Source organism: Mobula hypostoma, chromosome X1 (genome assembly GCF_963921235.1).
Source record: "Mobula hypostoma chromosome X1, sMobHyp1.1, whole genome shotgun sequence".
NCBI lineage: Eukaryota > Metazoa > Chordata > Chondrichthyes > Myliobatiformes > Myliobatidae > Mobula > Mobula hypostoma.
The window spans coordinates 24,545,543-24,572,751 of record NC_086128.1 but is presented as its reverse complement, the minus strand read 5'-3'; the positions used below and the strand labels follow the sequence as shown (position 1 = coordinate 24,572,751).

Sequence of the window (27,209 nt, the reverse complement as noted above, 5' to 3'; positions counted from 1 at the left end):
TCTCTTTTCTAAAGGGATATCCTTCTATTCTGAGACTGTGCCCTCTGGTCGTAAATTCACCCACTATAGGAAACACCTGCTCCAAGTGCACTCTATCTAGGCCTTTCAATATTTGGTAGATTTCATTAAGCACCCCCCTCATTTATTCTTCTAAACTTTAGCAATTCCAGGCCCAGGGCCATCAATCTTGCCTGATATGTTAACCCTTTAATTCCTGGGATCATTCTGAGGAACCTCCTCTGGACTTTCTTCACTGCCAGCACATCTTTTCTTAGATAAGGCGCCCAAAACTGCTCACAATACTCCACGTGCGGTCTGACCAATGCCTTATAAAGACTTAGCATTACATCCTTAATTCGTATGTCAAACCTGGTTCATCTGTACTGTGGATAAATCTGGTCACTCTAGTATAAAAAGGGTACAGGGAAGAACGGACAAAAGGATTGGCAACATGATACTTGAACAGAGAATGCCTGTTGTGTGAGTCTGATGGGAGGAAGCACAGACCAGTTCCAAGTTAGCAGGCAGCAGGCCAGCAACGTCAGAGAGAGACAATTTTGTCTGTTGTTATATTTGAACTAGGGCACACTGAATCATGGATGTGGGCCCTTCAGTTCAATTAGTCCATGTTGGCCATGGTGCATACACAGCTCGTTCCAGTTTCCTGCATTCCGAGTCCAGACCCTCCATGTGCCATCCAAGTGCTTCTTAAATAATATTATTGTACCGGCCTCAACCACATCCTCTGGCAGTTTGCTAGACTCACAACCCCCTATGTGAAAAAGTTGTCCCTCAGGTCCCTTTTAGACCTTACTCCTCTCACCTAAACCTACGACCCCTAGTTTTAGGTTCTCCTACCTAGGGACAATACTGTGACCGTCCACCTTATCAGTGCCTCTCATCATCTTCAACCCTTTAGTAGGGTTGCCTCTCATTCTCCTACATTCTAAGGAATAAACGTCTAGCCTGGCGAACCTCTCCCTACAACTCAGACCCTCTAGTCCTGGCAATATCCTCATAACCCTTCTCTGCACACTCTGATTGGGTGACATGTACGCCCTGAGTCAGAAGGGCACAGGCTGAACTCCCAGCTCCTGAGACTTGAGCACGGAGTCCAGCTCTGTGGGACCATTGACAGCTGGGAGGTGCTGTCTTTCACAGGAGATTCTGCACAACGGCTCCACCTGCCCCGTCAGGTAAGTGGAAAGATCCCGTGACAATATTCCAAGAAGAGCAGGCGAGTGCATCAATACTTATTCCATTGTTAATGTTACTGAGGCACAGTCAGTCATTGGTATTTGTGGCAAGTTTCTTTGGCTGCTGTCTTTCCTACATGAGTGGGGAGTGAGGAGGCAGTATTGTAGCTGTATAGAGCTTTAGTTGGGCCATGCTTGGAGTGTTGTGTGCAATTCTGGTCGCCCTCACGACATGAAAGGTGTCGAGGCTCTGGAGGGGGCAAAGAGGAGATATGCTCTATTTGGCCTGGATTAGAGGATATATGCTATAAGGAGAGGTTGAATCGTTTTCCCCAGGTAGAAATGTCAAGTACTAGATGACATGCATTTAAGGTGAGAGGTGAAATGTTAAAGGAGATACGCAAGACAAGTTTTTCTTCCTCATAGAGAATGGTGGGTGCCTGCTACAGGCTGCCAGGGGTGTTGGTGGTGTTTAAGAAGCTGTTAAACTGATGCATGTTAATTTAATTTAGCATCATGGTCAGCACAGACATTGGGGGTTCCTCGTTCTATGTTCTCTGAGTACTGTGTGCAGTTCTGGTTGCCCTGGATGTCATTAAACTGAAGTGTGTGTAAAAAGGACTTACAAGGATGTTACAGGACTGAAGGACATGTGTTACAAAGAGAGACTGAATGTGCTGTGTGTATTTTCCCTGGAGTGTAGGAGGCTGAGGGATGACTTTATGGAGGTTTATAAAATCATGAGGGGCATAGATAAGGTGGATGGTCACAATCCTTTTCCCAGGGTAGGGGAGTCTAAACATACAGGGGTTAGGTTTAAGGTGAGAGGAGGAAGATTTAAAAGGACCTGAGGGACAACTTTTCCACACAGAGCTGGTGAGTATATGGAAGAGCTGCCAGAGGAAGTGGTAGAGGCAAGTGCAATTATGTTTGAAGCTATTCCAGTGGGTTTGTGGATAGGAAAGGTTTAGAGGGATATGGGCCAAATGCAGGTAAATGGGACTCACTGAGGGAGGCAACTTTTTGGCACAGACGAGCTAAGCCTGTTGTATAACTCCTTCACCCTATGACTCTGTTACCCTTTCAATGTCTGCAACAATTTTGGGTGCCTTGATGGGAAAAAGGGCACTGGACAAAAGTGGCAGATTTGTGATAGAGAGGTCAAGGAAAGGCAGACTATTCACAACCTCAGTGCCCCACAGGAACTGAGCTGTGTCCACTGCACCAAGATCACTCTATGTGACTTCACCTGACTCGGCTTCAGCTCCCACGACTGTCACTCTCTCCATCCATTTGTAAGCTCTAGATGTAGCTCTTCAAATATCGACCAGCCCCCCCGCTCTATTTTACAGCCTTGTCCTTATCCTATGTGTTGGGCACATGGCCAAGTGGTTAAGGCGTTCATCTAGTTACCTCAAGGTTGCTGGTTCGAGCCTCAGCTGTGGCAGTGTGTTTGTGCCCTTGAGCAAGGCACTTAATCACACATTGCTCAAGTCTGTGCAAGGAGTGGCGCCCCACACAGACTTCCAATCTGCGCCTTGTAAGGCATGAAAATGCCCGACGCAGGCCTCTCATGGACTGAGTCAACGTTCCCTCCCTCCCTTATCTAAAGCTCTGCTACCTATTATGTAACTCGCACCAAGTCCCATTTAGTCATTTGCTTTGTGCTCTCTGGAGTCCAACAATGCTTTGATTTATATCAAATATCCAAGATTCAAGTTTGTCACAGGCCCGTTGAAATATAGAGTGAAAAAGCATTGTTTGCGTTAACAACCAACACACCCAAGGGTGCGCTGGGGCAGCCACATTTTCCGGTGCCAACATAACGTATCCACAATGCTTGGCAGAACAATACAGAACACAACAAGCAACAAAACAACAACAGCAAAAACAAGCCCTGTTTGTCCCTCCCACCTGCTCCCATACACAGTCCTTTAACCCCAGAATAGGCCTCCAGTGGACACAGACTCGGGCCTGTAGAACACTGGCCATCGACATCCCCAGTGGACTCACGGAGATTCACAGGCTTGGCGCTGGTCAACGGACCTTGACCTCTGGACCTCTAATTCAACCCTTTGGCCTTGATCCTCAGCATCAGGTCATAACACCTGCTGATCACCAAATGCTAGGCCTCGAACTCCAGACTCGCCGATGATGGGACCCCGAACACTGGGCCTCGAACTCCAGTCTCAGCGGGTCACAGGAACTCATTCCTCCTGTCCGCACGGAACTCCAACTCCAGAACCCACCAACAACTCGACTTAACATTGCCCTTGATACAGTATCTTTGTAAATTTCAGTAGCCCTCCATCTCTAAACACCTCCAAACTCATTGCTAGGTCATTCCTAGTTCCAGCATTGGTAGCTATGCCTTCAGCAGCCCAGACCCCAACATCTTGAACTTGCCTCATACAGTGCCTCTGAGAGTTTGTCTTTCCCTCTACACTGCCTCTTTGACCCAGACCTTGGCTGTTGGCTCTCATATCTCATGATGTGGCCTGTGTCAAATTTTGTTTAATAACGTGGCTTTGAAATAACTTGCAATGCTTAATTACAAAAGAAAGGTGCAATGCGAACACATCCCACTGGAGTAGATGTTTATGCGTCACCATTTTCCTCACAGAGCCGAAGAAAGTTACATCACGGAAATAGGCCCTTTGGCCCACTGAGTCCGTGCTGACCATCAATCAACTATTTACACTGATACCATTTCATTGTCCCCATGTTCCCATCAACCCCACCCAGATTTTACCCCTCTCCCACACACCAGGGGCAATTAACAGCGGCCAATTAACCCTCCAACCTGCCCGTCTCTTGTGATATGGGAAAAACTAAAGCTCCCAGGGTAAACCCACACAGTTACAGCGTGAATGGGCACACCCCACACCAATGGCCATTGCGAACTTATGTTTGCAATTTGAACTTTAACAAGAGAGCAAAGTCCTTCAAGTCAGGGAATGCCAAAAAAAAAAGGAGCAGATACATACCGGATCGGAAAACCATCTGTTGGGGATGTTGGGTTGCTGTTGATCAGTGCAGATGACTTTCCTCATGTCTTCAAAGCTGGGGTCAGTGGGCACCAAGTCATAAAATGGAGGCTTGTACTCTTCTGTGATTCCTGTTTCCAACACAAGGAACAATTAAGGAGGCTTTAGTCATATGTTCAAAACTGATCACGGCTTTTGTCCTGTGAACGATCTCTTGCATCAGCAGAGCAATGCAAATTTACCAGTCATGAACTCTGAGGCACAAAGGGAACTGGAGCTGCAGCTGCATGGCCTGAGGCTCACACGGAAGGATGAGGAGTTGGTAGATAGGAGCCACGGAGAGTAGTCATTCCTAAGTCAGTCATTTTGGATTGGCAACAACATCTCCTCCACAATTTCCATCAGTACAGGCTGTGTGCTTAGCCCCTTGCTCGACTAACTTTACACTTATGACTGTGCGATTAAGCACAGCTCCAATGCCTTGTTCAAGTTTGCAGATGACACCACTGTCATTAGCTAACTCAAAGGTGGTGACCAATCGGCATACAGGAGAGAGATTGGAAATCTGGCTGAACGGTGCCACAACAACAACTTCTCGCTCAAAGTCAGCAAAACCAAAGAGCTGATTATTGACTTCAGGAGGAGGAAACCAGAGGTCCATGAGCTAGTCCTCATTGGAGGGTTACCATATCAGAGAATATGTGCTGGGACCAGCATGCAACTGCCATTGCGAAAAGACACAGCAGTGCCTCTACTTTCTTAGAAGTTTACATGGTCCGAGTCGACGTTCCCCTTACGTAGCTTTTGGCATCTAATACTTTGACAGACCTCTATAGATGCACGATGGAGAGTATCCTGACTGGTTGCTTCACACCCTGGTATAGAAACACCAATGCTCTTGAACAGAAAAGCCTACAAAAAGTATCAGTCCAGTCCATCACAGGAAAAAGCCTTCTCCACCATTGAATACATCTACAAGGAGCGCTGACACTAGAAAGCATCATCCATCATCAAGGACTTCCGCCATCCAGCCCGTGCTCTCCTTTCACAGCTGCTAGCAGGAAGGAGGTACAAGAACCTTTGGTCCGACACCACCGGGTTCAGGAACAGTTATTACCCTACAAGCACCAGACTCCTGAACCAATGTGGATCACTTCACTTGCCTCAACACTGAACTGATTCCACAACCTATGGACTCATTTTCAAGGATTCGGTATTATTTATTTATTTACTATAATTATTTTTATTTGTTTTTTTGTATTTGCAGTTTGTCTTCTTTTGCAGATTATTTGTCTGTCAGTCTTTGTGTGTAGTTTTTCACTGATTCTGCTGTGCTTCTTTGTATCCACTGTGAATGGCTGCAGGAAAACGCATCTCAGGGTGATATATGGTGACATACAGTGTACGTACTTCAATAGTAAGTTGACTTTGAACTTTGCACTGAACTTAAGTGGCGGGAGGCAGGTATCTGGGTAAACTGTCGGGACAGGGAATTGGAATATGCAGACAGCGCAGAGTAATCCCGTGGCTGTTCCCCACAATAACAAGTACACCACTTTGGACACTGTTGGCAGGGATGACTAGTAGAGGAAAGCCACAGCCACAGAGTCTGGCTCTGCGGCTCAGGGGGAAGTGTGGGGGTGGGGGGTGGTGGTTGGAGAAGAGGACTGCAGCGGTGCTAGGGTTAGGGGAACAGACAGCAGATTCTGTGAACATGAAGAGACACCCAGGTGGTGCGTTGCCTCTCAGGCGCCAGAGTCAGGGATGTCTTGGATCGTGTCCACAGCATTTTAAAGGGGGAGGGTGAGCAGCCAAAAGCTGTGGTACATATTGGAACCAATGACATGGTTAGGAAAAGGGAGGAGGTTCTGAAGAGAGAATGTACGGAGCTAGGTAGAACACTGAAAAGCAGGACCACCAGGGTAGTGATCTCTGGATTGCTGCCTGAGCCACGTGCCAGTGAGCGTAAGAGTAGGATGATTTGGCAGATGAATGTGTGGTTGAGGAACTGGTGCAGGGGGCCAGGGCTTCAGGTTCTTGGATCATCTACGGAAGGGATGACCAGTACAAAGAGAATGAATTATACCTGAACTTGAGAGGGACAGATATCTTTGCAAGCAGATTTGCTCAAGCTGTTGGTGAGTGTTTAAACTAGTTTGACAGGAGGATGGGAACTAGAGTGATAGGTCAGAGGATGGAGCAGTGGGTGTACAGCGCTTAGAGATACTATGAGGAAGGATAGGCAGTTGATATGGCAAAATTGCGGTCAGTAGATGGGTTGAAGTGTGTTCATTTTAATGCAAGAAGATAGCGGAATCAAAGGTTATGGGGATAAGGCAGGAACTGGACACTGATTGTGGATGATCAGCCACGATCACAGTGAATGGCAGTGCTGGCTCGAAGGGCCGAATGGCCTACTCCTGCACCTATTGTCTATTGTCTAATTATCAGGAACGAGGGTGATGAACTCAGAACAAAGGTCACTACATGGAGCTACAACATTGTGACCATTTCGGAGACTTCGCTATCACGAGGACAGGAACGGCAGCTGGATGTTCTGGGGTTTAGTTGTTTCCAAAAGGGACAGGGAGGGAGGTAGAAGAGATGGGGGAGTGGCATTGCTAAACAGGGATAGTATCACAGCTGTAGAAAGGGAGGGTGTCATGGAAGTATTGTTTACTGAGTCAGTGTGAGTGGAAGTCAGAAACAGGAAGGGAGAAATCACTCTGTTGGGAGTAGCCATAGACCCCATCCTCCCATAGTAAACAACACTGAGGAACATATTAGGCGGTAGATTTTGGAAAGGTGTAAAACTAACAGGGTTTTGTCATGGGGGAATTCAACTTCGCTAACATTGATTGGCACCCCTTTGGTACCAAATGTATAGATGGGGCAGAATTTGATAGGTGCGTCCAGGAAGGATTCCTGACAACATATTTACACAGGAAACTTAGGAGAGGCCATTCTACGTCTGGTGTTAGTTTAATGGCAGAATTCTTGGCAGTGTGGAGGAACAGAGGGATCACGGCATCCATACCCAATTATCCCTCAAGGTTGCTGCACAAGTTGATAGGGTAGCTCAGAAGGTGTATGATGTGCTGGTCTTCATTAACTGGGGGATTGAGTTCAAGAGCCGCAAAGCAATTCTGCAGCTCTATAGAACCCTGGTTAGACCTCACTTGGAGTATTGTGTTCAGTTCTGGTCATCTCATTGTAGGAAGGATGTGAAAGCTTTAGAGAGGGTACAGAGGAAGTTTACCAAGATGCTGTCTGGATTACAGAGCATGTATTGTGAGGATAGGTTGAACGAGCTGGGGCTTTTCTCCTTGGAGTGAAGGAGAATGAGCGATGACCTGATAGAGGTGTACAAAATGATTAGAGGCATAGATTAAGTGAACAGCTGGAGACTTTTACCCAGGGTGGAAATGGCTAGTACAAGGGGGCATAATGTTAAGGTGATCAGAGGAAAGTATAGAGGGAATGTCAGAGGTAAGTTTTTTTTACACAAAGTGGTGGTGTGGAATGTTCTGCCAGAGGTGGTGCTAGAGGCAGATACATTAGGAACATTTAAGAAACTCTTAGATAGAAAATGGAGTGCTATGTAGGAGGGAAGGGTTAGATTGATCAGAGTCAGCTGAAAGGTTGGTGCCTCAGGGCTAATGGGCCTGTACTGTGCTCTCTACTCCTAAGCAATAAAATTGGATGATTTGCATGCCTGGGAATTTATTTGACCTTGAGACCTGTGTGAACTGCAGGCTTTATGCAGCACACACTTCAGGTGCACTCCTGTGTGACTCTGGTGAGCCTCGAGCCTCAGTAATTTTCAGAGTGTTCTCAAATGGGAAGCGGTATTGATTACATGAGAGCTGCTGATTATGTGTTGGGTTAATGCCAATATGGAGTGGTTGGGTCTGCTTTTGTTTTGTAATTTATTTATCATTCTCTGTTTGTTCAAAATTAATGCCCAGGTATGATGGCAATATTATAGTAGGCTAATCTCAACACAGGACGTTTGAGTGACAACTAAGAAGAGTGTGCAAGGCACAAGACTATACACTGTAAATCTAAATTGCTGTTTGTGCCAGTTAATGCCGGTGTATATTGTTGGCATAGTTCTGTTGGTCTACATCTGTGAAACATAGATTACCTTCAAGTCAAACAAAGGAGAGCTTTGGAGCTTTTTTTCAAAGCACCATAAACTGATAAACATTTGGAAAGTCAACGTTCCAAAGTTCAAAGTAAAATTTATTATCAGAGTACATACATGTCACCAGATACAACCCTGAGATTCTTTTCCTATGTGAAAATCTATAGAACAGTAACTGTAAACAGGATCAATGGACAACGGACTGTGCAAATGCAAATATAAATTAATAGCAATAATTAACGAGCATGAAATAACAAGGTTAAAAGGTCAGACATTATTTAAGCAACTCTTATATTACTCATAACCTGGAAGAGAGCTATTCAGCCTGTTAAATCTATGCCAGATCTGCAGGGCAATCCCATTCATCTCACTGAAAGCATCCCATCCAGATGCATCACAACTGGTACGGCAACTGCTCTGTCCGTGACCACAAGAAACTGCAGAGAGTTGTGGACACAGCTCAGCACATCACAGAAACCAGCCTCCCCTCCATGGACTCTGTCTACACTTCTCACCACCTCAGTGAAGTAGTGAAGATAATCAAAGACCCCACCCGCCCTGGACATTCTTCTCCCCTCTCCCATCGGGAAGAAGACACAAAAGCCTGAAAGTATGTACCACCAGGCTCAAGGACAACTCCTATCCCAGTTATAAAATTACTGAATAGACTCCTTTGTGTGGTGAGGTGGACTCTCGACCTCACACTCTCCCTTGTCATAGTCTTGCACCTTGTTGTCTGTCTGCACTGCACTTTCTCTGTAAATGTTAACACTTTATTCTGTATTCTGTTACCCTTGTACTAGCTCAGTGTACTGTTGTGGTGAAATTACCTGCATGAACAAAGCTTTTCCCTACCGAGATACATGTGGCAATAACAAACCAATTTACCAATTTCCATCTCCCTACTTTGCTCCTTGTTCTATCTCGCACAGCCATCAGCTCTCCCAACGCCCGCTACCTGAGCGATCACTTACTGCGGCCAATGAATCGCCCAGCCCACGTGTCATGATGTGGGAAGAAACTGGAGCGCCTGCGTGAAACTGAGGCAGTCACAGGGAGAGCGTGCAAACTCCACACGGACAGACTTCAAAAGTCCGGATTGAACTCTGATGGCTGGAGCTGTGAGACAGCAGCACTAACTGCTGCACCGCATGCTAAACCTGAATTTGTGACCGTGACTTATATGGCTGTGAGATAAAATACAGGCCAGCCACCTTGAATCGGCAATCAGTAATACGGTCCCGCTGCTGGTTCGGACATCATTTTCGCCAGCCTAGTTGCAAATTTACCTCATTGCCGTGCTGCTGTTTTGGTGGCGGCATTAGCAGAATCAGCTGTTGGCATGGTCTTTAAAAGAAGCATTTATTCTGCATTTATTTTTATGACCTGTGCTTATCTCGCCCCAGTCACATCTTCATTGAATAAAGGAAGTGCTTCTCGCGGTGCAAAGTGCAAACACCATTCGTTATCTATATTAGATAAGGTGGAAGTTCTGAAAATACTTGACAGTGGTATGTCTGTGAAAAGCATATGGCTCTTCCATAGTTTATGATGGAACAAAATGAAAAGTTGCTCCAGTTCTTTGCAGAGAATAAAACAAACAGATGTGAACATAGAACATAGAAATCTACAGCACGTTACAGGCCCTTCGGCCCACAATGTTGTGCTGACCATGTAACCTACTCTAGAGACTGCCTAGAATTTCCCTACTGCATAGCCCTCTATTTTCCTAAGCTCCATGTACCTATCTGAGAGTCTCTTAAAAGACCCCATTGTATCCGTCTCTACCACCTTCACTGGCAGTGCACAAGGAAAACAATGCAAGATGGAAGATGTTCACAACTAGATAAAGCTCTCAGAAAGTGGTTTAAACTCCGCACCAGCGAAGGTGTAGAACTGTCAGGAGAGATGGTGAAGGAACAAGCAAAGTTATCTCATGAAGAATTAGGACTGGATTATCAGTGTGATTACAGTGAAGGGTGGCTTCAGCGTTTCAAACAGCGACGTGGCAGAAAATTTCATGCAGTGTGTGGTGAAAAACAGTCAGCAGATAAGGAAGCCACTGCTGTGCTTGTTGGTGAGTTCGCTAAGTTAATTTCTGATAAAACTACCAAGTGCTGGCAAAACTACCTATTAACCTAACCACCTGTGAGTTGGCAAAATCACTAATCCAGCACTGCACAGGTCCCAATCGTTCTGGATTTGTGGGGGTCAACCTGTACTATTTTCCAGCTGAATTTGTAGCCATTATGAGCTCATTACCTGCTGTTGAGTTAATGTGACATTTGAGAACCTTTTCATTTATTCTCCAACTCTTTGACCGCGATCCCTGCTACCGACCTCAACGGCTCCAACGATCCACAGCAGATTCAGCACCCGGACTCCACCGCCATCAATGCGGGCTCCAGCGACCTCGGACACTTTCAAAGTGCCAATTTGTGCAACCTCCAACTCCGACTCCAGCCTGGGACTTTACACACTGCCCCGGAACCCCCGTCTCCCCTTCCCCCACCACCACTCCACAATCCTGTCTCTCTCAGGTCCCACCGCCAGCTCCAGGACCTTCGGAGACTCCATCTTCATCTCACCCCACCATCCCTGAACACCCCAACCCTCCCTTCTCCTCTGACACTACCAACCCCCTCCCTCCCACCACTCCTCCGATCCCAGCTCTTGTCCATCCACTCCGACCTTCCCCTCTCTGAGGCAGAACATTTTGTTCTCAGTAAGGGCCTCTCCTTTGTCCCCCGTGCCCACACCTCAGCGAGTTCCGCACCGCCACGACGCTGAGCTCTTCTAACGCCGCCTCCGCCTCCGAGTCTGTCTTCGGCAAGAACTCTCCACCCCGCACCGATGACCCCTTCTCCCATCTTCAACCCTCCTCCTCTTCCTGGACACCCCGCCCTGGTCTTCTGCCTGCTTTGGACCTTTCCATTGCTAACTGCCGACAGGACATCAACCGTATTATAGACTTCACCACTCCTCTCTCCAATTCCAAACTCACTCCTTCTGAATGCTCTGCTCTCCACACCCTCCGCACCAATCCTAACCTCACCATCAAACCTGCGGATAAGGAGGGTGCTGTAGCAGTCTGGCGTACTGGCATCTACCTTGCTGAGGCCCAGTGCCAACTCTCAGACACCTCCTCTTACCTACCCCTCGAACAAGATACCACTAAGGAGAACCAGGCCATTGTCTCCCACACCATCACCAACCTTATTGACTCTGGGGATCTCCCACCCACTGCTATCAACTTCATAGTTCCCTTACCCCACACCTCCCGTTTCTACCTCTGACCCAAGATCCACAAACATGCTTGTCCAGGTAGACCCATTGTTTCAGCTTGTTCCAGACCCACTGAACTCATATCTGCATGCCTTGGCTCTGTTCCCCCGTCCCCCAACAGTTCAATTCCTTTCTACCTACGTCCAAGACACTTCACTCGCTCTGGATCTTTTTAATGACTTCAGGTTCCCTGGCCCCCGATTATCTTATTTTCACTGTGAATATCCAGTCCCTATACACCTCCATTCCCCACCAGGAAGGCCTCAAAGCTCTCCACTTTTTTCTGGGCACCAGACCGAACCAGTTTCCCTCCACCACCACTCTCCTCTGCCTTGTCCTCACTCTAATTAATTTCTCCTTTGGCTCCTCCCACTTGCTTCAAACAAAAGGGGTAGCCATGGGCACTTGCATTGGTCCCAGCTATGCCTGCCTGTTTGTTAGCTGCATGGAGCAGTCTATGTTGTAAGCCTACTCTGGTGACCGACCCCATCTTTCCTACGCTACATCGATGACTACATTGGTGCTACTTCCTGCATGCATGCTGAACTCGTCAACTTCATCCACTTTGTCTCCCAACTTCCATCCACCCCCAAATCCACCTGGTCCATTTCCGACACTTCCCTTCCCTTTCTTGATCTCACTGTCTCTATCTCCCGAGACAGCTTATCCATCGATGTTTACTATAAACCAATGGACTCTCACAGCTACCTGGACTATACCTTGTCCGACCCTGCTACTTGTAAAAATGCCATCTCCTTCCCTCAGTTCCTCTGTCTCCACTGCATTTGCTCTTGGGATGAGGCTTTTCATTCTAGAACGAAGGAGATGTCCTCCTTTTACAAAGAAAGGGGATTCCCTTCCTCCACCATTAACAATGTCCTCAATGGCATCTCCCCCATTTCACACATGTCTGCTCTCACCCCATCCTCCCGCCACCCCACCAGGGATAGGGTTCCTCTTGTCATCACCTACCACCCCGCCAGCCTCTGCATCCAGCACATAATTCTCCGAAACTTCTGCCACCTCCAATGGGATCCCACCACCAAACACATCTCCACCCCCCGCCACACTTTCTGCTTTCTGCAGGGATCGCTCCCTACGCAACTCCCTTGTCCATTCGTCCCTCCCCACTGATCTCCCTCCTGGCACTTATCCTTGTAAGCAGAACAAGTGCTACACCTGTCACTATACCACCTCCCTTACTACCATTCAGGGCCCCAAATAGTCCCTCCAGGTGAGATGACACTTCACCTGTGAGTCTGTTGGGGTCATCTACTGTGCCCAGTGCTCCCAGTGTGGCCTCTTGTATATCGATGAGACCCAATGTAGATTGGGAGACCGCTTCGCCGAGCACCTACGCTCCGTCTGCCAGAACAAGCCGGATCTCCCAGTGGCTGCCCATTTTAATTCCACTTTCCATTCCTATTCCAATATGTCTATCCATGGCCTCCTCCACTGCCGTGATAAGGCCACACTTAGGTTGGAGGAACAACACCTTATATTCTGTCTGGGTAGCTTCCAACCCGATGACATGAACATCGATTTCTCAAACTTCCAGTAACGACTCCCCCACTTCACCATTTCCCATCCCCTTGTCCCTCTCTCACCTTATCTCCTTGTCTGCCCATTGCCTCCCTCTGGTGCTTCTCCCCCCTTTTACTTTCTTCCATGGCCTTCTGTCTCTTTCACCAGTCAACTTCCCAGCTCTTTGCTTCATCCCTCCCCTCCCGGTTTCACCTATCGCCTTGTGTTTCTCTCTCCCCCCACCCCACCTTTCGAATCTACTCCTCAGCTTTTTTTCTCCAATCCTGCCGAAGGGTCTCGGCCTGAAACGTCGACTGTGCTTTTTTCCATAGATGCTGCCTGGCCTGTTGAGCTCCTCCAGCATTTTGTATGTGCTGCTCATTTATCTGTGATCTTTGCTCCTGTTGTAATAAGACCGTAAGATATAGGAGCAGAATGAAACCACTTAGCCCACTGGGTCTGCTCCGCCTTTCCATCATGGCTGATTGTTTCTCAACCCCATTCTCCTGCCCTCGCCCTATAATCCTTAACCCCCTTACTAATTACCAAAGACCTAATGTTATCATTCTTTTGAACAGACCTTTTGTACAGTAAGATGGACTCTCGGCTTCATTCCCTCATTATGATCTTACACTTTATCGTTTACCTGCACTGGACTTTCGTAGTAGCTCTTGCAGTTTATTTGGCATTGTTATTGTTTTACCTTGATCTAGCTCAGTGCACTGTGTAATGATTTGATCTGTATGGACAGTATGTAAGACAAGCTTTTTTCACTATGTCTAGGAACAATCTCTGCCTTAAATCTACCCAATGACTTGACCTCCACAGCCCTCTGTGGCAAAGAATTGGACGATTCACCATGCTCTGGTTGATGAAAACCCTCTTCAGCTCAGTTTTAAAGAGAAGTCCCTTTATTCTGAGGCTGTCACCTCAGGTCCAACACTCTCCTACTCTTTCTACATCCACTTTATCCAGACCTTTCAGTATCTGGTAAGTCTCAATGTGATTCTTCTTCGTCCTTCTGAACTCCAGCACGTAAAGGCATAGAGACATCAAACACTCCTCATTCGTTAACGCTTTCATTCCTGGGATCATTCTTGAGAACTTCCTCTGGACCCTCTCCAGGCCCAGCACATCTTTCCGTAGATGCGGGGCCCAAAATTGCTCACAGTGTTCCAAATGCGGTCTGACCAATGCTTAATAAAGCATCAGCAGTACATCCTAGCTTTTCCGTTCTGGCTCTCTTATCTTCCTTATTCAACCTGTAAATTAGCATTTAGAGAATCCTGCTCCAGGATTCCCAGGCCTCTTTGCATCAATGATTTCTGAATTCCCACCCCATTTAGAAAACTGCCGACACTTTTATTCTTCTTGCCCTTGGTAACTCTTCAAGCCAGTTCCCTCAGTGATTCAATGACATATTTCCCTGGAGAAGACCAAGGAAATCATTGTGGACTTCAGGAAGGTGCCAATGAACCATCACCCTCTGAAAATACATGGCTCCTCTGCAGCGAGAGTTAAGTCCGCCAAGTTCCTGTGAGTTCACATCACTGATGACTTCACTTGGTCCCTTAATATCATTTCCCTGAACAAAAAGACACAGCAGCACCTCCACTTCCTAAGAAGATTGAGGCAAGCATCTTAACTGTGTTTTACAGGAGCACCATTGAGAGTCCTGACAAGTTGCATCTCCATCTGGTATGGGAGCAACCAGGCATCAGACCAGAAGTCTCTACAAAGAACTGTGAGAACAGCTGAGAGAATCATAGGGGTCTCCCTACCATCCATTGGGGACATTTATCAGGAGTGCTGCATACAGAAATATTATTAGTATTATTAAGGATCCAACATCCTCTTTGACTTTCTACCATCAGGCAGGAGACTACGATGCATCAAAACAATGGTCAGGATGGGAAGCAGTTTCTTCCCTCAGGCCATTAGGCTTCTGAAGTTCCTGCTGCATCGTATTTGAAATGTCACTAACTAATATAACAGGTATATGGAGGAATTTAAGGTGGGGGTTATATGGGAGGCAGGGTTTGAGGGTCAGAACAACATTGTGGGCCGAAGGGCCTGTACTGTGCTGTACTATTCTATATGTTCTATGTTCTAATCTGTTCCGTACCTTACAGTATTTAATTCATGCATTTTAGTTTGTTATTTATGTGTGATTCATCTGTAGATTTTATCTTTACCTTCGTAAGTTATCATGTGTTATGTGTACTACTGTGCTTTACTCCCTGGTTTGGAGAAACATTGTCTCATTTCTTTCTACATTTTGATTATATATGTTATATACATGTACATATATGTACATATATAACTGGTGCCAAGCTGTATGGGTCCTAATGCCCTTCCCTTGGACAACATTAGTGTCGTGGAGAGGGGAGACTTGCAGCATGAGCAACTGCTGGTCTTCCATACAACCTTGTCCAGGCCTGCGCCCTGGAGAGTGAAGACTTTCCAGGAGCAGATCCATGGTCTCGCAAGACTAACGGATGCCTTTACTTTACTTTATACATGTACATCATATACGTTAAATGACAATAAACTTGACTTGATATTGTTTGAACTGAAATGTACAAGATGAATTGTCAGACAGAACTTGACACTGAGCCACATTGGGAGATACCAGGGCTGGTGACAAGGACCTTGGTTTTACAGAGTGTCTTAAATTGGGAGAGAAGTTCAGGAAGGGAAACACGGAGCCTGGGCAAGCCTACACAAAGACTAAGTCAAAGGATGTTTAGCAAATTCCTGTAAGCCTTTTGGCAGCTGCCTCCTTCTGATAGCATTTCTGATAGAAAGTGAGTGCACACTTTCAAAATCTATGCTCAGAGCACCCTCTAATGACCAGGTTGGTAGCTGCAGTCTCCTTTGTGAGACCGAGATCACGCAGACCCACAGCAAACCTCAGGACAATATTTTATTTAGAGCAATACACTCAAAGAAAATAATGAATTACTGCATTGAGACAGTGTCACCGTTGTCCTTCCCCCTGAAAAAGCAACTTTATTGATTGAACAGATATATACAAACATGGCCTGGATTGAAAAAAAATCAGTGTGGTAGCTGTGATCTGGAATGCAGACTGCCTGACAGGCGTTTCAAGAGGATTTATTAGTAACTTTCAGAAGGACAATTGTGAAATACTTAAAGCTCTGGCGAGAGAACCAATGGGAATGGAGCTAATTAGACAGATCATTCAAGCAGACAAGGAACATCGAACAACACAGGAAGAGGCCCTTCAGCCACATGATGCCAATTCAAACTGATCCCATCTGCCTGCACATGATTCCTCTCCCTCCATCCCCTGCCTCCTCATGTGTCTGTCTAAATGCCTCTTAAACTTTGAGATTGTACCTACTCCTACCATGTCCCTTGGCAACCCATTCCAGGTACCTACCACTCTGTGTAAAAAAACGTGCCTTGTAAACTCCCTTTAAACTTACCCCTCTCACCTTAAACCTACTCCCTGTAGTATTTGACATTTCCACTTGGGGGGGAAAAAAGACTTTGACTATCTAACTGTGCAAAAGTCTATGTATATAGCTAGGATGCCTAAGACTTTTGCACAGTGTTGTAGTAATTTTATGTATTGCATTGTACTGCTGCCACAAAAAAAAGACAAATTTCATGACACAAACATGAGGAAATCTGCAGATGCTGGAATTTCAAGCAACACACATCAAAGTTGCTGGTGAACGCAGCAGGCCAGGCAGCATCTCTAGGAAGAGGTACAGTCGATGTTTCATGACATATGTGAGTGATGATAAACCTGATTCTGATCTGGGTCTCTACTGTGGACTGAGAGTGGGAAGGGGGCAGGGAGAGGGGAAGCATGGTTGGGAAAAGTGGAAGGGAGAGGGGAGGGATTGGGAAGCACCAGAGACACATTCTGCAATGATCAATAAACCAATTGTTTGGAATCAAATGACCTAGCCTGGTGTCTCAGGGCTGGGTGTGTCTGCGCCCACTCCACCCCCTGTCTCTGGCACTCCTTCTCTGCCACCTGTCCCACACCCCTCCCAGGGCACTCCACCCTCGACATTCCAACATCCTTTGCTCCCACCAGACTGACAAACTCACTGTTTGATCCACATTGACTAAATACAGTGCTACACAAGTCTTAGGCACGCTACCTAAATATATGTGCCAAAGACTTTTGCTCAGTGCTGTATGTCTCTCATGATTTTATCAACTCCTATCAGGCCGCCCCCTCAGCCGCTGATGCTCCAGCGAAAACAATCCATATTGGTCCAGCCTCTCCTCTTAGCTAATGCTCTCTACTCCAGGCAACATTCTGGTGAATCTCTTTCTGCACCTGCTCCGATGTGTCCACATCCTTCCTGTACTGAGGTAACCAGTACTGCAAGCAATACTCCAAAGTGCGGTCCAGCTAAAGTTTGATACAGCTACAATATGACTTGCAACACACATCAAAGTTGCTGGTGAACGCAGCAGGCCAGGCAGCATCTCTAGGAAGAGGTACAGTCGACGTTTCAGGCCGAGACCCTTCGTCAGGACTAACTGAAGGAAGAGTTAGTAAGAGATTTGAAAGTTGGAGGGGGAGGGGGAGATCCAAAATGATAGGAGAAGACAGGAGGGGGAGGGATGGAGCCAAGAGCTGGACAGGTGATTGGCAAAGGGGATATGAGAGGATCATGGGACAGGAGGCCCAGGGAGAAGAAAAAGGGGGAGGGGGAACCAGAGGATGGACAAGGGGTATAGTCAGAGGGACAGAGGGAGAAAAAGGAGAGAGAGAGAAAGAATGTGTGTATAAAAATAAATAACAGATGAAGTACGAGGGGGAGGTGGGGCATTAGCGGAAGTTAGAGAAGTCAATGTTCATGCCATCAGGTTGGAGGCTACCCAGACGGAATATAAGGTGTTGTTCCTCCAACCTGAGTGTGGCTTCATCTTTACAGTAGAGGAGGCCGTGGATAGACATATCAGAATGGGAATGGGATGTGGAATTAAAATGTGTGGCCACTGGGAGATGCTGCTTTCTCTGGCGGACAGAGCGTAGGTGTTCAGCAAAACGGTAAGTTAATGGACTGTGGTAAACTATCCCTGGTGTGTACTGAGGGACAGAATCTGGGGAGTGTGGGGAAAATAAAAGATGGGTTTATTGTCGGTTTAGTTGCTGGTAAGTGTGGAATGTGTGAAAAAGGGTCTGCTTCCATGCTGCAGCTCTCTTTCACTGATATTTACCATAAAACAAAAGGCTGATGAAGGTTAGAGATATTTTCTGCAAAAAGAGAAAACTGTTGTTTAATAGATCAAGGAAGAAAGAATCTGAAGGAGAGGTTGAGAGAATAGAGTACACCATGACCTGGATCAGTCTGATGCATCAGGGAGGGGGAGAGTTACCTGGACACTGTGTTTCAGGAGTCAGTCACACCCAGTAGATTAAATACTTCAGATTCAATCTGTGTTCAGGGACAAGAGGTAATGCTGAAGGAGGATTAGCCCTTGAGCTTTCCCAAAAGGTCAGAGATTGCTGCTCCCTGTGAGGATGAGAGTGTAGGGAGGATGAGCAATCGAACCATGGCACCGTAGTTCAGGAAGCCATTCAGGACACGAGACAGAAGAGAAATGTAGTTGTGATTGGGGATAGTATAGTCAGGGGAGGAGACACAATTCTCTATTGCAAGGATCGCGAGTCACGAAGGCTGTGTTGTCCACCTGATGCCCGGGTTCAAAACATCTCATCTGACCTGCAGAGGAATTTGGAGTGGGAGGGGAAAGATCCAGTTGTCCTGGCCCATGTGGGTACCAACAACGCAGAAAGAACAAGGGTAGAGGTTCTGCTGAGGGAACTGGAGCGGCTAGGGACTAAATTAAAATGCAGAACCAAAAAGGTAATAATCTTAATCCGCTATACCGCAGTTATAAGGCTATTGAACAGCCCTCTAGTACAATAAGATGGACTCACAATCTTCTTCATTAGGACGTTGCCTCTTACGTCTGCCTGCACTGCACTCTACTCTCTCTGTACTCTAACACTCTATTCTACACTCCGGTATTCTTCACCTATGAGTCGGCTGGGGTGATATACTGCGTCCGGTGCTCCCGATGTGGCCTTCTATATATTGGCGAGACCCGACTCAGACTGGGAGACCGTTTTGCTGAACACCTACGCTCTGTCCGCCAGAGAAAGCAGGATCTCCCAGTGGCCACACATGTAAATTCCACATCCCATTCCCATTCTGATATGTCTATCCATGGCCTCCTCTACTGTAAAGATGAAGCCACACTCAGGTTGGAGGAACAACGCCTTATATTCCGTCTGGGTAGCCTCCAACCTGATGGCATGAACATCGACTTCTCTAACTTCTGCTAATGCCCCACCTCCCCCTTGTACCCCATCCGTTATTTATTTATATACACACATTCTTTTTCTCTCTCTCCTTTTTCTCCCTCTGACCCTCTGACTATACCCCTTGCCCATCCTCTGGGTTTTCCCCCCTCCCCCTTGTCTTTCTCCCTGGGCCTCCTGTCCCATGATCCTCTCGTATCCCTTTTGCCAATCACCTGTCCAGCTCTTGGCTCCATCCCTCCCCCTCCTGTCTTCTCCTATCATTTCAGATCTCCCCCTCCCCCTCGCACTTTCAAATCTCTTACTAACTCTTCCTTCTGTTAGTCCTGACGAAGGGTCTCGGCCTGAAACGTTGACTGTACCTCTTCCTAGAGATGCTGCCTGGCCTGCTGCGTTCACCAGCAATTTTGATGTGTGTTGCTTGAACTTCCAGCATCTGCAGAATTCCTCGTGTTTGCAATATGATTCTCAGCTTTTATGCTCAATGCCCAGTTGATGAAGACAAGCATGCCACATGCTTCCTTACCACCCATCTACTTGTTGCTACTTTCAGAGAGTTATGCATTTGCACTACAAGATCACTTGTTACATCAATGCTCCTGAGGGTATAACCATCACTTACTGTATAACCATGACAGAATAATTAAAATAGGCCGTAGGGTCCACGTGTGCTATATAATTATATGATTCTTGAAATAAGCAGATTCATTCTAACTCACTTAGGGTCATAGAGTCACATATTTATGTACATTTTATTCCATGTCTGTACTTTAACCTCTAACTTTAATTTGTATATTATTCTTTATTCATTTTCTTGATTGTCATTTTTTGTTGCACACCACAAACTGGCCAATGCAGTACAGCAAGTTCCTAACACAGATAAATGCATATGGAGGTGGTAGAAAGGAGTTATAGGCAGGTGGTCACACCAGGGCCACGGGAGACAGACAAGAGGGTCACAGTCAGGAGAAGGAAGGGGAAGAGTCAGGTACTAGAGAGTACCCCAGTGGCTGTCCCCCTGAACAATAAGTACTCCTGTTTGAGTGCTGTTGGGGGGGGGGGGCGGAATGGCCTGCCTGGGGGAAGCAACAGTGGCCGTGCCTCTGGCACAGAGTCCGGCCCTGTGGCTCAGAAGGGTAGGGAAAGGAAGAGGATGGCAGTAGTGATAGGGGACTCTATGGTTAGGGGGTCAGACAGGCGATTCTGTGGATGCAGGAAAGAAACTCAAATGGTAGTTTGCCTCCCAGGTGCCAGAGTCCGGGATGTTTCAGATTGCATCCAAGATATCCTGTAGTGGGAGGGAGAACAGCCAGAGGTTGTGGTACATATTGGTACCAATGACATAGGTAGGAAAAGGGAAGAGGTCCTGAAAAAAGACTACAGGGAGTTAGGAAGGAAGTTGAAAAGCAGGACCGCAAAGGTAGTAATCTCGGGATTACTGCCTGTGCCTCACGACAGTTAGAATAGGAATAGAATGAGGTGGAGGATAAATGCGTGGCTGAGGGATTGGAGCAGGGGGCAGCGATTCAGATTTCTGGATCATTGGGACCTCTTTTGGGGCAGGTGTGACCTGTACAAAAAGGACGGTTTGCACTTGAATCCCAGGGGGGCCAATATCCTGGTGGGGAGGTTTGCTAAGGCTGCTGGGGAGAGTTTAAACTAGAATTGTTGGGGGGTGGGAACCGAACTGAAGAGACTGGGGAAGAGGAGGTTGGCTCACAAATAGAGAAAGCTTGCAGACAGTGTGTGAGGGAGGATAGGCAGGTGATAGAGAAGGGACGCACTCAGACTGAAGGTTTGAGATGTGTCTATTTTAACGCAAGGAGTACTGTGAACAAAACAGATGAGCTTAGAGTGTGGATCAGTACTTGCAGCTATGATGTGGTGGCCATTACTGAGACTTGGACGGCTCAAGGACAGGAATGGTTACTTCAAGTGCCAGGTTTTAGATGTTTCAGAAAGGACAGGGAGGGAGGCAAAAGAGGTGGGGGCGTGGCACTGTTGATCAGAGATAGTGTCATGGCTGCAGAAAAGGTGGACGCCATGGAGGGATTGTCTACGGAGTCTCTGTGGGTGGAGGTTAGGAACAGGAAGGGGTCAATAATTTTACTAGGTGTTTTTTATAGGCCGCACAATAGTAACAGGGATATCGAGGAGCAGATAGGGAGACAGATCCTGGAAAGGTGTAATAATAACAGAGTTGTCGTGGTGGGAGATTTTAATTTCCCAAATATCCATTGGCATCTCCCTAGAGCAAGGGGTTTAGATGGGGTGGAGTTTGTTAGGTGTGTTCAGGATGGTTTCTTGACACAATATGTAGATAAGCCTACAAGAGGAGAGATTGTACTTGATTTGGTATTGGGAAATGAACTTGGTCGGGTGTCAGATCTCTCAGTGGGAGAGCATTTTGGAGATAGTGATCACAATTCTATCTCCTTTACAATAGCATTGGAGAGAGATAGGAACAGGCAAGTTAGAAAAGCGTTTAATTGGAGTAAGGGGAATTATGAGGCTATCAGGCAGGAACTTGGAAGCTTAAATTGGGAACAGACGTTCTCAGGGAAAAGTACAGAAGAAATGTGGCAAGTGTTCAGGGGATATTTGTGTGGAGTTCTGCATAGGTATGTTCCAATGAGACAGGGAAGTTATGGTAGGGTACAGGAACCGTGGTGTACAAAGGCTGTAATAAATCTAGTCAAGAAGAAAAGAAAAGCTTACAAAAGGTTCAGAGATCTAGAAGATTTTAAGGCTAACAGGAAGGAGCTTAAAAAGGAAATTAGGAGAGCCAGAAGGGGCCATGAGAAGGCCTTGGCGGGCAGTATTATGGAAAACCCCAAGGCATTCTACAAGTATGTGAAGAGCAAGAGGATAAGACGTGAATGAGTAGGACCTATCAAGTGTGACAGTGGGAAAGTGTGTATGGAACCAGAGGAAATAGCAGAGGAACTTAATGAATACATTACTTCAGTATTCACTATGGATAAGGATCTTGGTGATTGTAGTGATGACTTGCAGCAGACTGAAAAGCTTGAACATGTAGATATTAAGAAAGAAGATGAGCTGGAGCTTTTGGGAAGCATCAAGTTAGATAAGTCGCCGGGACTGGGTGAGATGTACCCCAGGCTACTGTGGGAAGCGAGGGAGAAGATTGTTGAGCCTCTGGCGATGATCTTTGCATCATCAATGACGGCTGGAGAGGTTCTGGAGGATTGGGGGGTTGCAGATGTTGTTCCCTTATTCAAGAAAAGGAGTAAGGATAGCCCAGGCAATTATAGACCAGAGAGTCTTACTTCAGTAGTTGGTAAGTTGATGGAGAAGGTCCTGAGAGGCAGGATTTATTAACATTTGGAGAGGCATAATATGATTAGGAATAGTCAGCATGGCTTTGTCAAAGGCAGGTCATGCCCTACGAGCCTGATAGAATTTTCTGAGGATGTGACTAAACACATTGATGAAGGTAGAGCCGTAGATGTAGTGTATATGGATTTCTGCAAGGCATTTGATAAGGTACCCCATGCAAGGCTTATTGAGAAAGTAAGGAGGGATGGGATCCAAGGGGACCTTGCTTTGTGGATCCAGAACTGGCTTGCCCACAGAAGGCAAAGAGTGATTGTAGACGGATCATATTCTGCATGGAGGTCGGTGACCAGTGGTGTGCCTCAGGGATCTGTTCTGGGACCTTTACTCTTCGTGATTTTTATAAATGACCTGGATGAGGAAGTGGAGGGATGGGTTAGTAAGTTTGCTGATGACACAAAGGTTGGAGGTGTTGTGGATAGTGTGGAGGGCTGTCAGAGGTTACAGTGGGACATTGATAGAAATGCAAAACTGGGCTGAGAAGTGGCAGATGGAGTTCAACCCAGATAAGTGTGAAGTGGTTCATTTTGGTAGGTCAAATATGATGGCAGAATATAGTATTAATGGTAAGACTCTTGGCAGTGTGGAGGATCAGAGGGATCTTGGGGTCCAAGTCCATAGGACGCTCAAAGCAGCTGCACAGGTTGACTCTGTGGTTAAGAAGGCGTACGGTGCATTGGCCTTCATCAATCGTGGGATTGAGTTTAAGAGCCGAGATGTAATGTTGCAGCTATATAGGATCCTGGTCAGACCCCACTTGTAGTACTGTGCTCAGTTCTGGTTGCCTCATGACAAGAAGGATGTGGAAGCCATAGAAAGGGTGCAGAGGATATTTACAAGGATGTTGCCTGGATTGGGGAGCATGCCTTATGAAAACAGGTTGAGTGTACTCGGCCTTTTCTCCTTGGAGTGACAGAGGATGAGAGGTGACCTGATAGAGGTGTATAAGATGATGAGAGGCATAGATCATGTGGATAGTCAGAGGCTTTTTCCCAGGGCTGAAATGGTTGCCACAAGAGGGCACAGGTTTAAGGTGCTGGGGAGTAGATACAGAGGAAATGTCAGGGATAAGTTTTTTACGCAGAGAGTGGTGAGTGCGTGGAATGGGCTGCCGGCAACGGTGGTGGAGGCGGATTTGATAGGGTCTTTTAAGAGACTTTTAGATAGGTACATGGAGCTTAGAAAAATAGAGGGCTATGGGTAAGCCTAGTAATTTCTAAGCTAGGGACATGTTCGGCACAACTTTGTGGGCCGAAGGGCCTGTATTGTGCTGTAGGTTTTCTATGTTTCTATGTTTTCTATGTAAACAAAGTTGATCCTTGATAAACTGGCTATTATGTTCTGCACACTGCAACATCAATTACACTTCCTAAGTATTTCATTGCCTGCAGAGATTCTTAAAGGTGTGCCATAAATGCAAATCTTCATACTTTTCTATCATTGCAAGCAAGCCTGATTGAATACATAGACTGTGTGTAGACGTCTCCTGAGGTGCTGGAAAGCTGGACAGGAATGGTATGGACCTTGCCAATAGCATCACATCAGATCCAGTCAAGCTGACACACGCATCCCAAGGCTGAACATCACCCGCTTTGAGATAAGTCCCCTCTTGAAGGAGTGCAGCCTGCATGGTAAGACATGCCACAGTCTCTGACTGCCAGAGCGATGCCGAGAAATTGAAGGAGACAGAGGAGAGCACGTCTGTGGATATGAGATTCTCCTAACATCTGGCTCATTGTCAACATAAATAGAAAGGGTCGTCGTTCATTCAATTTCTCAATCCTGCAGAGTCTCTGCTCTCTCTCAGAATCAAAATCAGGTTTATTGTCACTGACATGTGTTGTGATATTTGTTGCTTTCTGGCAGCGGTACAGTGCAAGACATAAAAAATTATCGTAAGTTGCAATAAATAAATAAATAAACAATGGAAAAGAGGAATAGCGAGGTCACGTTCATGGGTTCATGGACCATTCAGAAATAGGATGATGGAGGGGAAGAAGATGATGCGAAATTGTTGTGTGTGTGTCTTCAGGCTCTTCCCCGATGGTGGTGATAAGAACCCAGCAAAGGTGCTGTCTGTCAAAACCACTCCACTTTCGCTTGCTAAATGCATCGCTGAATAGGGACCATGTGGTCTGACACATGGCCTCTGTGGTGGTGAGACCCGATCATCACTCACTCAGCTGCTTGGGGAAGGCCTTGTTGGCGGAAGTTGTCTGTAGATCAGCTGAGGACAGGCATTATAGCTCAGATGATGTAGCTGTAGTAGGCTGGATCTCAAATACCAGTGGACTACAGGAAGGAGATATCGTGCCTAATGATGTGGTGTCATGACAACAGTCTTTCCCTCAATGTCAGCAAAAATAAAGAGTTGGTTACTGACTTCAGGAAGCAACACCTGTATGGACCAATGGTTCTTAAGTCCATGTGGCTCTCCTCCAGGTGCTCCATTTTCCTCCCACATTCCAAAGACATACTAGTAAGATGTGGGTACGCTATGTTGGTGCCAGAAGCTGGGTGACACTTGCGGGCTGCCCCCAGCACATCTTCGGACTGAGTTGGCTGTTGATGCAAATATCACCAGTTGGTGTAAATATCACCGATAGCCTGTTCTGATCCAACAACGTAGATGTCATGGCCAAACACACCAGTACCTCTACTTCCACAGAAGGCCACAGAAGTTCAGCGTGTCCCCGTGAAGCTCATGAGTTATAGATGTACCATAGGAAGCATCCTATCCAGATGCATTATAGCTTGGTACAACAACTGCTCTGCCCGTGACCACAAGAAACTGCAGAGAGTTGTGGACACAGCTCAGCACATCACAGAAACCAGCCTCCCCTCTATGGACTCTGTCTACACTTCTCACTGCCAACATAATCAAGGACCCCTTCCAAAACAGACATTCTCCCTTCTCCCCCTCCCATCAGGCAGATGGTACAAATGTGTGAAAACTCGTACCACCAGGTTCAAGGACAGTTTCTATCCCATTGCTATAGGTCTCTTGAATGAACCTGCTATCAGATAAAGATGAACTCTTGACCTCCCAGTCTAGCTTGTCATGGCAGCTGTCTACCTGCACAGCACTTTCTTGGTAACTGGGACGCTATATTCTGCATTCTGTTATTGTTTTCTGTTGTACTACCTCAGTGTACTGATGTGATGAAATTATCTATATGAATAACATAGTATTACCAAATGAGTGAGCAAAAGAAAAAGTCAATTAGCCCAAAATGTTAGTGTTCATGCTCCATATAAGCCTGATGCTAGCCTACTTCATCTCACTCCATCACCATGTCCTCCTGTTGTGTTCTTCTTAAATACACCTCTACTCTTCACCTCAACCACTCTCCCTGGCAGTACTTTCCACATTCTGACCTTTCCTCTGGTAAGTAACTTCTTTCTGATTGCTTATTGGATTTATCCCTGGCTCTTATTGATCGCTCCCAGATTTGGAAACATCTGCAATCAGTGATATCATCTCTACATCCACCCCAGCAACAGTTGTAAAGCCTTCCATCCACTCACTCCTCAGCTTTTTCTTTATTAGATGAAAAGGCTGAAATGTGGCTCTGGAGTGACCAACAGAGAGCTGAGAGATCAGGTGGGGTCACACTGCCTTCACCCTTGCAGATTCATCCATCCCAGAGTAACAAAAACATAAGCACCCAAAAAGATAGGAGCAGGAGTAGGCCCCTCAGCCCATCAACTCTCCCCCATCTTCCAATATGATCATGGCTAATCTGCCCCAGATCTCCTCTCCTTTTCTGTGTCAGTTCCTCTGAGCCTCCAATCCTCCAAACCTTCACAAATATATCTTCAAGCATGTGTCAGCAGTGGAAAGTGTGAGCATATTCAAGTTCCTGGGTATCAACATCTCAGAGGATCTAACCTGGGCCCAACATATTGATGCAATCATGAAGAAGGCACACCAGTGGCTCTACTTCATCAGGAGCTTGAGGAGATTTGGTTTGTCACCAAAGAGCTTTACAAGTTTTGCAAAGATGTACAATGGAGAGCATTTTGACTGGCTGCATCACTGTCTGGTATGGAAGTTCCAATGCACAAGATGAAAAGAGTGCTGTCGAGGGTTGTAGACTCATCCAGCTCCATCAGGGGCACAAGCCACCCCAACATCAAGGACATCTTCAAATGCCGGTGCCTCAAGAAGGAGACATCCATCATTAAGGATCCTAATCATCCGGGACATTCCCTCTTCTTATTACTGCTATCAGGGAGGGGGTACAGGAGCCTGGAGACACACACTTAATGTTTTAGGAACAGCTTCTTCCCCTCCGCCATTAAATTTCTGAACGGTCCACGAGCACTACCTCACTATCCTGTTTTGCACTATGTATGTATGTATTTATTTCTTTTTATTGTGATATAGT

General features: G+C 46.5%; 1 protein-coding gene across 3 annotated transcripts in view; it reads right to left on the bottom strand.

Annotated features, from left to right (window-relative positions):
• Positions 1–27,209, bottom strand: part of LOC134340346 (activin receptor type-1-like) — a 133,687-nt gene that overhangs the window by 14,813 nt on the left and 91,665 nt on the right. For all 3 annotated transcript variants that reach the window (XM_063037480.1, XM_063037481.1, XM_063037479.1), the window contains one exon: positions 4,184–4,314. In XM_063037480.1, coding sequence (XP_062893550.1) covers positions 4,184–4,314 — 131 coding nt within the window. The remainder of the gene's footprint in view (positions 1–4,183; positions 4,315–27,209) is intronic.